A 15,803-nucleotide genomic window follows, 5' to 3' on the forward strand; every position below is an offset into this window, starting at 1 on the left:
TCAGCCCTCTTTGTCTGATCAGATGCAAGCATCTGCTTCAGGAGAAATGATCTACACCATTAACTCTGTTGTCCAGCTTCTCACTGATTGCAAAGGACTTGATCAGCTGTAGATGCCCACATTTAGCCAGATACAACCCACACTTAGTGAAGTGGCTATATGGTGCAGAGTAGCATCTCTTCCACTGCTTGCATGCTTAGAACGATCATCAGCGTATCTGTGTAGTATATCTGCTTGTGTACATAAAGGTAGAACAATATCTAGACAGATGGAAACCCCATGCACAGGTTTTTAATTCTGTGTAACATTTACTGTTTACAGAATAAAATCATAGTGGCCTTACCAAAACAAGTATCTACAATTTTCATCTCGGGGCGGGTATGTTTCTCAGTCACTTCTGGTTTTTTTTAAAGGAATGGTACCTTTCTGAAGTACAACTGTTAAAATGTGAAGCCTTATTGGAGTTTAAATACCTTTAAAGCCATTGAGTGAGGGGAAGGTATCAGAGCTTTTAATGCATATGAAGAAGGGTTTAATAATCTATTTACTCCTTATTATCGTTCCTTAGCTTACAAGAAAGGTCTGTAAATTAAGGTCACCTTCCAGAATTAAAAAACAAACAGTTGTGCATAAAAGTGCCTTGAAGAGAAAGAGAGAAGAGAATTAAAATCACTAAAAGCTAAAGTAATAAAAGGTGCTTGTTCTGAGGCACAGGTATATAGTCAATGTAAAGAAATTGCATGTTTTATTTGTTACTCCTTGAACTTTGCAGATAGAGAGTGGGTCCCTTAGGCACATGTATTAAGATGTTACATGTCTGGATTTCTCTAATGATACGGGATCAAGGGCTGAATTAGATTCTTGTTTCAAACCCAAATGATGAGAAGCTCTACCACCCATCTCTAGCATGCCAGCCAGACCTGAGGCCTCACCACACCTACTTTCAGACTTCTCAAGCACCATATATCTTGAAACCAATTTATCTAGAATGATCCAGAATAAATGGGATGTTTAAAGGAACTGCTACTGATTTGGTCCGGATATTTTTAATGGAAGAGTTCAAACACAAGCTACTAAGTATCAGAATAATAACAGACTTTTCTTCTGGTGATAATGCTGTATCAAGTGGTCTGTAGCATAGAAGGTGTCAGGAAAAAAAGGTGACTTTGGGACCCATCTCTGAATATCTAGCCTTGCACTTCTGCCTCAGAAAATCCTTTTTAACATGTTCATAGGGCCAGATCTAAAACCTGCCGTAGTTAAGGAGTTGTGTCCATTGGTTTTGACGGGTTTTAGATCAAACAAGTTGATAAACAGTGCTGTAGATTTTGCAAAGAAGAAACTACTCTAAGAGAAGAAAATAATAAATCACTGAGAAATTGAAGAGACATGCCACCTTCCACCAAGAATGCATTATGAAGATTCTCAATTAAAAAAGCTTTCTGCTCAAAGATATTTTTTAACTTGTGAAAGTTTGAACCTCTGCCTTTTGAGAGGGAGACTAAAAACATTTTGGTTGCTTATTTAATGTGGAAAACACAGAACTGCAATGAAATGTCAAAAAAAATAAAAATAGACAGTTTGGAGTATTAAATACCTACTGTTCTTTAAAAATGCACACTCACAAAAGACCTTTCTCGTTTCTTACATTCTATGTAATTAGTTCCTTTTCACATTTTCATTACTAGGAATTATCACGGAAATAGGAGATTTGTACCATAGCTCTTCATTTAGTCCCTGGGAGTAGCTTAGCTTGTGTTGACTTTGGCTTGTACCATCCTCATTAAAATTACACGTCATGTACAGAATTGTTGAAAATATAAGAACAGAAGCAGGTGAACCACAGCTTCAGAAGATGTTCTAAGAACCTGTGAGCAAAGCAGGCTTATTTTGCTGGAGTAATCAGAATTTTGTAGGGGAAACTTTACTTTTTCATTTTCCATCTCTTTTACATAGAGAAGGTTTTCCTACATGTTATGTTACATATTTGTATGTTTTCTACCTGTTACGCACATTTTAAGACTCTATATTTCCAATTCTCAGTATTTTATGCACTGGTTCTTAAATTATGACTCAACACATCATGCTAAACACAATTGAATAACTAAGCTTCATTCTGTATCTTTGCAAGTTCCTAAAATTATGAGCAGTGAGTACTTTTAATTATGCATGGCTTCTCTCTGGCTGTGCCAGCCAGTCAGTATTTTCACGTCCGCAGCATCCCAGCTGCTGCATTCCTCTTTTATTCCTCTCCCTGCTACATTTTCAGCCAGTGTAGACTAGTCATTAGTCCCATGTTTTACGTAGGGATATAAGCTATTGAAACTAGAGTGAGGCATATCTTTTGAGTGAGTGGGGATGGGGAAAGAGGAGCCCAGGTAGTTGTATGGGGTCACAGAGCAGAGTTTATTTCCTGGCAATTACAGGAAAAATAGTTGGTCAAAATGAAAACTGTAGGAGATTTAGGTTGGTGTTTTTTGTGAACTGAGAGATTTAGAAATCTTCTTCCATGTTGACTTAAAGAGGCAACAGATTATTGATTTTACATCATCTGTGCAGCAGAGAGAGCTCCGCAGTCAAACTCTTCTCCCATTTCTCTGAAAAGCTAAAATACCTTCTGTTACCAGATCAAGTACTGGAATATGGCAGTAACGTCTGAGTGATTGGGAATGGTAGGAGACAGAAGGTAGGCAGGCTCTTTTCTTGCAATGGAGGGAGGTCTCCAGTGGATTTATTTAGGGGTCAGGGCATATTTATAATTTACCTCCAAAGGAGTCAGGGAGGGATCAATGAGGTGACAAGTTTGCTAAAAATACCAAGCTGTTCTGGTAATAAGGATGAGGGCGAATGGTGGAGAAAAGTGATGCACATCATAAAAATACATCTTCATGTCTCCCACTTGACTTTCCAAATTATTCCTACTGGCATCCTACTTTTCACAAGCAATACAAATGTAAGGTTTTCAGAAAAATGAGAAAGTAGGGACAGTCCGAAGCAAACAATTTAATATTAAAGAAGACAGGGCTGCTGTGCCGCTTGCATTTTCCATTACTTTATCTTACTCTTTAAAAATCTTGGCTGATTAATGTCTCAAGGTAGTTGCTGCCAGATTTTCTTTTTTCTTTGCTGAAATAGCACAGAATCTGGATTCTCTGTGGAAAAGTTAAGTTCAATTTAGTAGCACACCACAGTAGCACACCAGAGATCTGAGAAAGTGTAATCAGTAATTCTGTATTGGTAGTAATGTATCAGTGACAACTCCTAGAACTATGTTAGAGGTTGGGTTGGAAGTGAAGAGGATGCTGAAAACAGCTAATACTGAGCCTGCTTAACTGCTAGAGGCCACTGATGTAGTAAAATTGGCGTAGGTTTTTACTTATTTCTTGGGGAAAGTACTAGCTAACCTGATTTAACAAATCTCTTGCAACTTCACCTTCTGATAAGAGCTCACAACTTAGCAGAGACAATTCTGAAACAATTCAAACACGGTAATTGCAGCAGGGATGAACTACTGTTCCAGTAAACGCCTATTTCCTGCGAAATGCTGTGAAAAAGCTCTTGATTATACAGTTTTATTATAAAAATTGAGCATATGGTAACACATTGTATTGCCAATATATTTTAACTTTGTAGCATTCAGTCTTAGTATGTTGGGTTAAGAAGTTTTCTGGAAGTTTTCTAGAAAAGAAGTATGCATGTAGAAAACAAAAGCCAGCGCCTTGCTACGGGAACGTTCCTTTCTTGTAGCCCACAGGAGTACAGCACTAATTACTGTCTTGTTGATGGATTTGCCCAGATAACAATTGTGGGTTTAAATAAAATAATTATCTAAGGGTTTACTCTAATGTGCTCTTCCCTGTGATAAGTGCTATCTTCTGCCCTAAGCCTACTTGCTGAGCTCTTATGAAGCTGAAAATTTGGCACACAAAATGAGACATTTATATCACTAAGTGAACAGTCTGTCACCTACAAGTGGGAGAGTACATAGTTTGGGTAGCATAATCTTTTTTCATCTGCTTGTAGTCTGACTTAGTTATCTGACAGAAATCTGTATTTTACATCACTGGATCTGCAGAATAAACCTGCTAAATTAATAGGAGATAAACTCACTGTTTAATTTCGGAAAGGTACTAGTATGTGTTTAACAATGCTTGTTCACTACAGCGGAGGAGTGCGGCATATGTCGCGCTGACAGTTCAGCATCTGCAAAATTACAACCTTGCTCTCTCTTTTCAGTGCATACTTGATGGCTGATCAATAAGCACTTTGGGGACTAATTAAAGTCAGTTCAGTGATGGATACTCTCACAGGATAGTCTATCAGTTCAACAGTTTGGTAGACATTTGAGAAGCGGTATTGCTTATTTCATGAGATTATTTGTTGTTTGAATAACAGTTCTATGGATCTCTTACATATTCACGGATCAAAATATGTGGATCTCAGAACTCTTCATACAGCAAGTCTATTTACAAGAATTATGCAAGCCTGTTACTGTCTTTTACAGTATCTAACAGTCTTTTAAAAACTGTGGGGGGAAAAGATGGTATAGTGTTAAAAGAAAGAGTCAACTTAGCATGCAACGTAGCATGCAGATTCTAAGCTAATTTGTTGAGGAAGCGTGCACTGCAATACTTCAAAGCCAAGTCCCTAGCTTGTTCCCATTTATTTTCCATATGTGTCTGTCTGATGCTTTCTCAAGTTAAGTTTAGCTGCTGCAATATCAGCTCTTAAAAAACATTGACAAATCATGAAAAAGGCTGGAGCTGTCAGCTTTCCCTAGAGGCTTGCAAAATAGTGATGTCACTAGTGCGTGAGAGAAGCAGTGCTATCAACATAACAAACTGGACAGGAGTCAAATGCATAGGCTGATCATGCTCTGTACATAGTCTGTATTGATTTCTAAGCCAGTGTGACTCGGGTAGGACAGACTGTCTTGTCCAGCTCTGTGAATACTGCCAAAGGGAGGACTTCTTTTTCAATTTTAATTATCTGAGGAATCCTTTGCACCAAGAACTTGTGCAGAGTTTGTTGCAAGAACGTGGGTTTCAAGTAGACATCTTGGTTCCCCATAGAGACTATGACCTCCATGTAGTTCTCGCACAAAACTTGACTTTCAATCGGAGTAGAGTGAGGCACTCTGGATTTGGAAGCATGTAGTGTAAGCAGGCAGTGAGAGGAAGAAATACTCTTCAGTGATGAGAGGTTAAGGGAGTCAGCGTGGAGACATCTGAGCCTCTTGGTGAGGGCTGGCAGTGCTGTACTTGTACCCCTTCACCCAGCAAGGAGGCAAGCTAAAACGTCACAGCCACTGCCCAAGGACATTTATGCCTAGTCCACTAGGCTACATGGCACTCAGAAAAATTGTTTAAAAAAACTTCAGTGTTTGCTGCTTTTGGCAAGCAGAACAAATCCTTGCTTCACCACTTAAGTCAGATGCTTTGAGATGTGCTGTTAGGAAACACTAAGATATTATTGTTCTCTCCGCAGGCAGAAGAGCTGAAGAGAGTACAAAAGAAAATAACTTTTCTAGGTGGTAAGACACATGGGTTAGCCTTGTCCCACCGACTAAAAAGTCTCTGGAGTTGACATAGAACAAAAGATAAAAAATAAAAGCAAACACCTGTAGCCTACTGTAAAGAAGGGCTCAAAAAATTGAATAAAAAGGCCAAAAGAGAAGGGCAAAACCTTGTTTTTAATTTCCTTTTCCCATCATTTTTAATAGAGCTGAATTACTTTCTGTGCTTCCAAGATTTATTTTATAAATCATTTCTTTAAGAAGTGCATTTCTTTTCTTTGCAGTAATTCTTTTATTTCCATGTGGCTGTATGAGTTGGACTCCCTGGGCACAGATTATTGACAACTTTCGGAATGCCGTTGTGACAGTGCGGGACGTAGGAGGCTAAAGCCGAACTTACAGTTTGGTTCAGCTGGGGACCATGCAAGTCTGGGCTCTGTGGGCTTGCCTTCTCTTCCCAGTCCGGCTCTGTTTGTCTTTGGAGCAGGGAGCTCTGCTCTCTGGTCGGGCCTTGGAGCAGGGTTGCGCTGCGAAATAGCAGCGGCAGCAATAACACCGAGCCCTGCTCCGGGCAGTTTGGGTTTTTTCAGCAGAGAGCTGTAAATGTATGTTTCTAAAAATAGAAACAAGGCCATTTTTGATGGGTGTCACCAACTGTTTTACCTTACTACAGGAAGTTAGTGAAGAGTTAGTTGCCTGTTTCATTTTTAATATCAGTACTATTTAAGTTGTATCAACAGCATGGCATCACTATTAAATAGTTACACAGTTATATATATATAGTTATACACAGTTATGGTGTATAACGTATGCATAACATACATGGTTATGCAAAATTGCAGCTCTCTAAAAGCTTCTTTCATTCTGTTGCACAAGACTTTAAATATGCATCAGTTCAGCCATCGCCTGCCACGGCGTGCAGTTGGTTTGTGTTGATCCATGCTAAGCCACGCTGCAGCGAATTTGTGCTATCGAGCTTTAGTGTCCCATGTTGCAACTCCATGGATGCTCCTTAGGCTGGTCTAACTGCTCGGTTACAAAAAGTGCTCCTCTCCCTAGGGAATATTTCGAGGCAGCTCACCAGAGTAGTCTGTCTCCCCCTCTCCTGAGGGAGGAAGAGCCCGATTGATTCCTCTCTGGCTGTGTCCTTGGGAGGAGATGCGAGTGCCTTGCATGGCCTCAGCCCAAGGATAACATCTGCTGGTGAGACCTCTGGCACCCTGTGAAGAAGAGGCCGCCGGCCGCCTGAGGATGCCTTCCTGCTTTGTTCCTTGCTTGAAACTTCAGGCAACAACAAAAACCAACCAACCAACCAACAAATGATTAGGGAAGGTAGAAAGAGGCTTTCTTTGCTGAAAGTGGGCAGAGACAGCCCTCCCCAGCAGAGGTGGGTGGTTTGTGGGTGCTTGTTGCCCGCTACACAGCATTCAAGCTGGGGCTTTTCTTGCTTGAAGAAGAAAGGGAGGACTGGGCTGAACCAGTCCCTCTCGCTCTCTGTGGTCTGTAGCACGTATTTGCAGGCTGGCATCCCAGGCTGTCTTGGCTGCAGAGCCAGCGTGTGTGTAGAGAGAAGATAATAGTATTAACTGGGGGGGCTATGGGGAAAGCATCTTCACAACTTATTTATCAGGCAGCTTCTTCTCCAGCTCTCGTCTGGTTTTATGTCGTGCCCAATCTGCTGGCTGCGCAGTTGGGAGCCCCTTCTTCCCAGGCCATGGACAGTCATCCAGCTGGCTGGGGATGTGCTCCCAGACCGAAACTTCCCGTTGTCCCTGCTTCCTTCCCCTTTCCTCGGTGCTGATGGGGTCCTTCTGCTTTCAAAAATTCCAGGTCAACAGCCGAGCTGTTAACTTAACCCTGAAGTCGGATAGATGTGGCACTGATACAGATTTAGTCTAGTTGTTCATTATTTCAGGTTTTCATTCAAAGACAAGAATCCTGAAGTTTAATAAGAAGAATTTTGCTCTTTCCTATCAGAGCAATGAAAAAAAAAAATCCCCATTGAGATACCATTAAATAAATCAGAAAAGAAAAATGCAGCCAGAAGTCCCCAGTCTCTGTTGGCAAAGAAACTTATCCAAGGTCCATGTTTATAAGAGAACATTTTACTCAAAGACTGTGTGATTTTTCTGTAGATACCTTTATGTTTTCATTTTCTCCTAACTCTCCTTTGACTCTTGTCTTTTGCAGGTCATGAAAACATACCACATGTATCATGCAGAGAGCATCAGTGCAGAAAGCAAACTGAAGGAGGCAGAGAAGCAAGAAGAAAAACAAATTGGGAGGGCAGGAGACCCTGTTTTTCATATTCGACTAGAAGAAAGGCACCAGAGACGGAGCTCTGTGAAAAAGATTGAAAAAATGAAGGAAAAAGTAAATAGTCCCTTTATTTAGCTTCATTTGAAGTAAATTCAGTGCAATTCTGACATTCTTTGGGATGATATTAGACAGAAAAGTCCAACTGGGAAATAAAATTAAACAAGGTACACATAATAAACTAGTAGTGGGTTATAGATAACTTGACTTAATTGCAGTTCAGAGAGGGGAATACTTTATTCCTGATATAATTCTTACTATATGGTTTGTCACGTTTGAAAGAAAAATACCAAGCTATCATTTTGTATTACATTTGTTACATGCATAACAGGCTGGCAATTAAGATTTTTTTTTTCTTGTTAATAGGAATGTGTGCTTGAATTGTTACCATTTTTGCTACATACCAAATATGAAGTAATTCAAATACATTAATATACAATCTCTTTCCTAGCGTCAAGCAAAATATTCTGAAAACAAGCTGAAATCTATTAAGGCCCGTAATGAATACCTGCTCACCCTTGAAGCAACCAATGCTTCTGTTTTCAAGTATTACATTCATGACCTTTCGGATTTAATTGATGTAAGTATTGGCACATTTTTTTTATGTTTATTCCATTCAGGAATAATACTTTTTTTTTTTCATTTTCAAAGGGAATATATTAGTCACATGAGTTGCCTACAGTACAATAATATTGTATGGTATAATCAGCAGATTTTCCTTTGAGCTTTGTATTTCACAAAATAAAGTGCCAATAAGATGATGAACCCATTACTTTAAAGTTAGAACCTGATGTTTTCTCCCCAAGTGGCAAGAGAAAGTAAGACAAGAATAACATAAAAAAGGTAGACATTTCGATTTTGTACTACAAAAGGATTTCTGGGGTACAAATATTTTTTACAAGATAAGCTTCTTAAATGGGCATACAATAATGGTATTTAACTCAACAGAAGGCATTTCCTCCACGTCTTCAAAATCATTTTGCTTCATTCATTCAGACATTGAATCAAATATACAGTGCTTTTTATTCTTATTTCGTGTAGTTTGCGGAACAGACACAATCAATCCTGTATTCTATACTGTCAACACAATTGTTACAGATTTTCAGTATGTTATTCCTGTGAGAAGATCCTAGGAGAATGAGGTTATACACTGATGTTGACTTGAACCAGCAATTGGTCTCCAGAACCTGTATTATTGACATTATTACAAGATACAGAGGGAGCATCCTGCAGTCTATCGTGTCCCACCTTCTTTCTAAGCTGACCACGTATTTGATAGAGAAAATTTAGAGACAGCAAACACAAGCTCAAGAGTATCAATTCACTAGCAACGTAGTGTTAAAAAAGTCAGTGGGTATGCCCCTGTGGCCCATATGAAATCCTAGCTATTTGAATATGCTTCCTACTGCAACAGTAGCTTTTGTTGTTTACAATAGTAAGCAATGTGCACATACAGTCATTTCTGATGGGGTGTTCATCACAAAAAATAAGCCAGATGAGCTCTGGTTTTCATATAGCATAAATTAATATAGCATTTGACAAGAGATTTCTCGTTTCTACTGTCTGGAGAAGCAAAGCTTGATAGAGAAAGGGAAAAATACCTTCTTGAGATGAATGGATTACATAGCTACACATATATACTGCTGCATACTATGTTCTAGTATATGTTTTCTAAATACTGAGTCAGTTTTCTTTGTCATTTCCATTTTTTTCTGGAGTTTATAGAATCTTACCTAATTTTGCTATAACTTTTTCCTTTTTCAACTTTTTTCCCCCTGTTTTTGCTTTATTTGCCTTACTTTCTTATAAAAGGTGGCAATGTATCTTTTTTGTGTTTTCAGTATTTCTTGCTGTATCTCAACGTGTCTTTTATTCCTCTCTCCTACTCACTATTGCACATTTTCTCTCTTCTGATTTCTTCTGGTTTATTCTGCTGTATACTGTCCCTGTCTAATCTACACCCATGCCACCTGCGCATCCTGCTCCATCCACCTGGCCTGCCCAGGCAATGAAAACATTGGCCAGGATCCCAATAAATAGATGATCGGGGCAGAAAACTAAGGACAAGAAGCATACCTGCTAGGGTACCACCCAAGTGAGAAGTTGTCCTTACCTAATGAATGGTTTTCCTGATACTGCTTAAAGGATGATGGATTCTTAACCTCTAGTTAGGGCATTTCTGATAAACATGAACTTTATGAGTTCTTCTTGACTGCTGGAAGGAAGGAAAGGTCTCTTTCCTTCTGTTCCCAGCACTCCCACCCCTTCAGAAGCTGGAAAGATGCTCATTTTGTCTTCTCTTCTGCCTTCCCTTTTGGAGCTTACATTTCCCGGTGAATGTCTCAAACCTTGAAGGCCAACAGCATCCTGGCCTGTATCCGCTCTGGTGAGGCTGCACCTCGAGTGCTGTGTTCAGTTTTGGGCCCCTCACCACAGGAAAGACCTTGAGGTGCTGGAGCGAGTCCAGAGAAGGGCAACAAAGGTGGTGAAGGGTCTGGAGCACAAGTCTGGTGGGGAGCGGCTGAGGGAGCTGGGAGTGTTTGGTCTGGAGAAAAGGAGGCTGAGGGGAGACCTGATCGCTCTCTACAACGACCTGAAAGGAGGGGGTAGCCAGGTGGGAGTCGGCCTCTTTTCCCAAGTAACCAGCGACAGGACAAGAGGAAACGGTCTCAAGTTGTGCCTGGGGAGGTTCAGGCTGGACATTAGGAAGAACTTCTTCACTGTAAGAGTCGTTAGGCATTGGAACGGGCTCCCCAGGGAGGTGGTGGAGTCACCATCCCTGGAGGTGTTCAAAAAACGTTTAGATGTGGCGCTTCAAGACATGGTTTAGTGGGTTTAGTGGACATGGTGGCATCAGGTATACGGTTGGACTTGATGATCTTTGAGGTCTCTTCCAACGATAATGATTCTATGCTTCTAATGTCTCCAGTGCGTGTTTCTACTTGGTCGAAACTTTCTCAGGTGGGAAAATGCACCTGATTCTTACCCATTTCATCGATGTCCACAGAGGTTGCTGTAGCAGTGAAAGCTGAGGGGAGGAACGACAAGAACTGAGAGGGGAGGAGAAGTGAAGCTCTCTGTGCATACATATACAAAGACAACACTCTTTGGAGTTAGTGTATGTAAAGATATTTACACAACCATGAAGCCTAGAGCTTTCTGACTGCTAGTTTTTAACAGAAATGTACATTCTACAATATTTAGTAAGGCAGGAAAACGATACCTACTTTGCGTGGCTTTTTCCAAGCCGTGGACTAACGTAGACAATAACATTCTTTTGGCAAAATGGCTTTAGAAGTTACTCTTCCCTAAGGAATTTAAATGGAAAGTCTAGCTGCCCTTTGCATCACTGTTTTGTAAGAGCAGGCTGTAAACATGTGCAACCAGAATTTGCTTCAGAGCCAATATAATCCAATTGTGAGCTTGTTTAAAAGAAGTGTCTTTCAGACATTTGTATTTAATCAGAATATGCTGTGAAAGCATTGGTATCTAGACAGAGTGTTTGCTACTTGACAAAGGAAATGCTTTTTGTAAATGCAAGAGTCTTGGCAAGATTTGGGGGTTATATCATTGGAATGTGAGACATGCTTCCCACTGGCCATATGTTGCGACAGCCCAGACTATCTCAGTCTGTAAATCTATGAAAGTCATGGTACGATTCGGAGTTTTCAGAGCAGTGGTGGCGATTTCATTCTTTGCTCTCTCTGTTTTGTCCCCATCTGCCTCCTGACTTTCTGTGCTTCCCTGAACTCTCTCTTTGCCTGTACAGAAGGGGATTACCTCTCTTCTGGGTCTGAGTTCCAGTTGACGTGGAAGGGATTTAGATCTCCCTGAGCTGTTGGTGTTGCCCATAAATGAAACTGAATGTTTTCCTCTGTTATTGAAAAATATGTCTGATAAAAATGGTATAAATATATGAAGGAATGTAGTGAATTGTTGAATAAATTTTTTTGTTACAAGATTGGGGAGCGTTATGGGACTATTTGTTTTACAACAAAAAAATATAATTGTTTCATTTGGATTCCACTGCATTTTCCATTTGTGAGGCTCCTATGGAAAATCCTAAATTGCAGTTCCTCAGCTGAACTCAATCTGAACTGTTCAACTCCTTCATTTCATTAACAAAGCTCAGGGCTTCTGACTTAAAATGGTGATGTGGTGTTCATCTTAAGCTCTTGTGATAAAAGCAAGATAAAAATATTGCTGGAGTCTTAGCTGGATGTTTTAATGCATTTAGTGAGCTGAGGGTTGGGATCAACATTTGCGAAGAAGTAGGGAGATACACTGTGCATATCAAATCCTGTTTATTTCTGTCCTCTGCATATTGTAGTAGAGGAATTTGAATTTTCTATTGAATATTTCTTCTCTGCTGATTATATAGTAGGATCCAGTTCAAATGGAGGACAGAATTAAGTTTTTTCTTTATTTGTGTCAGTCATAAAGATTACTTTTTAGCCGAATTAAATAAGCTTTACCTAGTACATAGAAATCTTTTTTTAAGATTGTGGATTTCAGAGAAGCAACAGAGTACACACCCCTGCTAGTCTGACTGTTAGTACCAACATCTGTCCATATGGCACAGACTATTACTCATTTACTTAAAGATTTCCACGTAATTGAGTTTATTAGATTTATCTGGGTGTAAGAGGAACGTAGGGACCTTTTTTCAGACATACCGTGCACTCATATGATCTGAAGATAAATGCTAGGAAATAGTGATCAAAACAATTTGACTGTAATTCCACTGCTAGAATAAATAAAATATTCATGTGTTGGTCTTTCTTAGAGTGGAGTTTCTGAATCTCTAATTGCAGTCTGTATGCTTTGGATGGTTAAGAAGTTAGGGAACATTTAGCTATTAAGATCTTAATTTATTCTGTAAAAGTTCTTTGTTAATCATTCATAGAACCAAGTTTAAAACTAGGGTAGAGTGTGTGCAGCTCACAAGCTTTATTACATAAGTTCTCATAAATATGATATGTACAACCAGATCCCTTTGATTTGAATGTTGATGTCTGTGTAACAGGATGATTAGAAAGTGACTTATTCAGAGGTTAAGACTTTTTTTTAATGAATTTCTCTCTCCATTGGCATTAGAATTTCATTATTATTCCTGAAATGAAATGAAGAGCAGCTTGGTTGTCTGGTTGAAGCTCTGTGCTAAGCACTGCAGTTTGTTTTTTTCAAGCCTAAATATACTCTGGGGTGCAATAAAGACAGTAAATGCCTTTGAGACTGCTTCGGATTTAATTCCAAATAAGAATAAAATGCAAATTACAAAATTAATTTTTCACACATATCCCAAACGCATCACTCATCTCCCTCCACTTTGCCCAACCAGAAGTCTTTATGAATCCAGAAATGCAATAAAACTCATAGTCTGTGACTTCATTCTCTCATTTCTTATCTTCATGTCTCACTGCACCAACTGACATCTCATCTCGCTAGCCTGTAGCTTGGTAGCAGATCTCAGTAGCCATCCAGGCTGTAGCCTTGGTGTGCTGATTACTCAACCTCAAAGGTTCATATTTATTTTGACTAACAGGGTGGTTGCTTGCTTGAACTTTACAAATCTTTCTACAAATCTAGAGATTTTTCCTAAAAATCATGTATACATGGATGCCTGTGTGTATCTGCATATATATGTACTTTTTTTCAACATCAGAAAGGTTGGTGATTTTTTTTTTTCCAAGCCTGGTCAGACTGGATGTGGTGAGGGGAGCAGTTCAGTGGCAGTACCTGAAGTTTTTTGTCTTAGGAATGAACAAATACCCAAAGATCCATCTCCATTATAGACAACTCTCTTTCTAAACCATCACTAGTACTAGCAGATGAAAACAGTGCTCTTCTTTCTGAGTAGCCATGAGTTGATATTGTGACAGAACCATCCCCCAGTTAAATCTATCGTTGTCTCCAGATTTTGGAGAAAGTGAACTATGATCTGGCAGAAGTAAGAGTTGTGATGTCTGAGTATTTATTTTTGCTTTTAAAAATAACTTTACTCATACAAATTCTATTTTTACTTAAATTGTTGAAGCAAAATTCCAAATTCAGGCATTTTAAATTCCATTCAAAGAGCCACTGGTGATAAGGCATTAGTTCAGGTTCTGGATTTAGTTCTCGTTTGCTCTGCTTGCATTGGCATTGCAAGAAAATGCCTTAGTCTGGCAGGATACTCTGCTTTGCTTGAAGAATCCTTCTTCTTGGCTGAGAGGCCGTATTTGTTACCCTGTTCAGCTGTCACCACCTGCGAAAGATGACCATGGTAATAGTTCGTGTCTAGATTAAGGGTTAAACAATGAAGTTCTGGGTACGGTCACAGCATAAAGGCTGCAATCTTATATTCCAACTTGTAAAAGAGCTGCATCGGAAAGCCGCACAGCTCTAATTGTAAATCAATAAGCTTTCTATTAATACTCAGATTAATCCTCCAGAGCCAAAATTCAGGCTCTAGATGCCTGTAGTTTTATAAGACATGGTTAGCTGGCCATGCTAAACCTGGCATTGCCCTCTATTTCTAATTTCCTCTCAGTTTAATCTTCCGTGAGGTCTCTCTGCAACTAATGCACAGGAAATAAAGCAGCTGTCCTGATCCACTTTCTTATAGCACTTTTAGTCTGTCTTTTTCATCCAAGATAGTGAATTAAATATGAGATCTGATTTGACATAGAACAAGAAAAAAACCAAGAGACTTTTGCTTTTAGAAACAATATTTTTTAGGCTGGAAGTCTTTGAAATATGGATGTACTTTAGTATAAAAGTTGAGTGGCTGTTTTAGTAAGTGTAACACAAATTTCCATTCTATAAATGCAAAAGAGAGAGGTTAACCTATGTGTGTTTGATTGAACATGACATCTTTTTTCCGTTTTCTTTAAGTAGTTCAGACACTGGTTTTTGGAGAGCCCCTATCCCATCTGCAGTAACTGCCTGGAGTACTCGCTACCTGGAGTACTCGCTAGGACTGACAACCTAGTTTTTCTGGCAGTTTTGTTGTGAATAAAACAGCCCTGTGTTAGATTGCAGAGAGCAGTTTGATCACTAGTCATTGGAGCACCTAAGGCAAGGCACGAGAGGTTTCTTTCTCTTCTATATACAGGTTTAGGTATGGTAAATAGGGTTGGAAGCTCTTTCCCACGCGGTGTGTGCCTCTGTCTGTCTCCTCTCTTTTTCTCTCCTTTTTCAAATAAGTAAGAGGAAAGCGAGGGGGGAGCATGATCCCATGAGTCCTAAGGGTTTGTAATAGCTATGAGGGTGGTACGTGTATAAACATAGTCTACAGTGGACTGAAATCAAGTTTCTTTTTTACCCAACTGCATTGCTTGCCTCGTGAGTCCTGCAGGGCAGGATGATTTTAAACTGTGGGTGGGCACCCAGGGTGGGTGGCTGGGGGCTGAGGGGTGCCCTAAACCGGCGTCCTCCCTGACTGCCCTGGCCAGGCATTGACCTCCAACGGGGACAAATCTCTCCTGTTCGAATAAAGAACTTGCTTTGTATGCAACTGTTAGTGAACTGATGTGCCACTGTTGGGGTGACAGAGAGGTTTGTGATATATCTGCCGTTACCTGGAAGCTCACTGAGCAGAAGCTGGGGATATTGTTTACTGTGTAATGTGGGGAAAAAGTTAAGGAAACAATCACTTGATACATTACTGCTGTGACATTTTAAAAATATATTCAGCTGTTCCTCTAAAATATTAACCAATCATGAATAATGTAAACTGAGGATATTTAAAATTCAAGAACAAACACAACTTTATGTTCTACCAATTAGGTTTCAATTACATTGCAATGTTATTCTCACCCCTAGAAAAAAAGACATAAATTGACTTTCTGCATTTGGTAATGTGATGTACATTGCTGGCTCTATCTGAGCATGGGAAATAAGGTGTTTACAGTAAATACATTTTCACTGTCAGGGAAAAGGACGTTAAACAATTCTTGTTGCATCAAAAAGCATCTTAGATGGGTCACTG

The 15,803-nt window shown here is 39.6% G+C and overlaps 1 protein-coding gene across 1 annotated transcript in view; it reads left to right on the top strand.

Moving 5' to 3' along the window:
* The window catches only part of SRGAP1 (SLIT-ROBO Rho GTPase activating protein 1), a 70,712-nt gene that overhangs the window by 13,432 nt on the left and 41,477 nt on the right, over positions 1-15,803 (top strand). Inside the window, exons 4-5 of the mRNA XM_009696361.1 lie at positions 7,706-7,888; positions 8,283-8,413. Of these exons, the coding sequence (XP_009694663.1) occupies positions 7,706-7,888; positions 8,283-8,413 (314 nt within the window). The remainder of the gene's footprint in view (positions 1-7,705; positions 7,889-8,282; positions 8,414-15,803) is intronic.

This window comes from Cariama cristata, unplaced genomic scaffold, assembly GCF_000690535.1.
Source record: "Cariama cristata isolate BGI_N322 unplaced genomic scaffold, ASM69053v1 scaffold1743, whole genome shotgun sequence".
In the NCBI taxonomy this organism is placed as follows: Eukaryota; Metazoa; Chordata; class Aves; order Cariamiformes; family Cariamidae; genus Cariama; species Cariama cristata.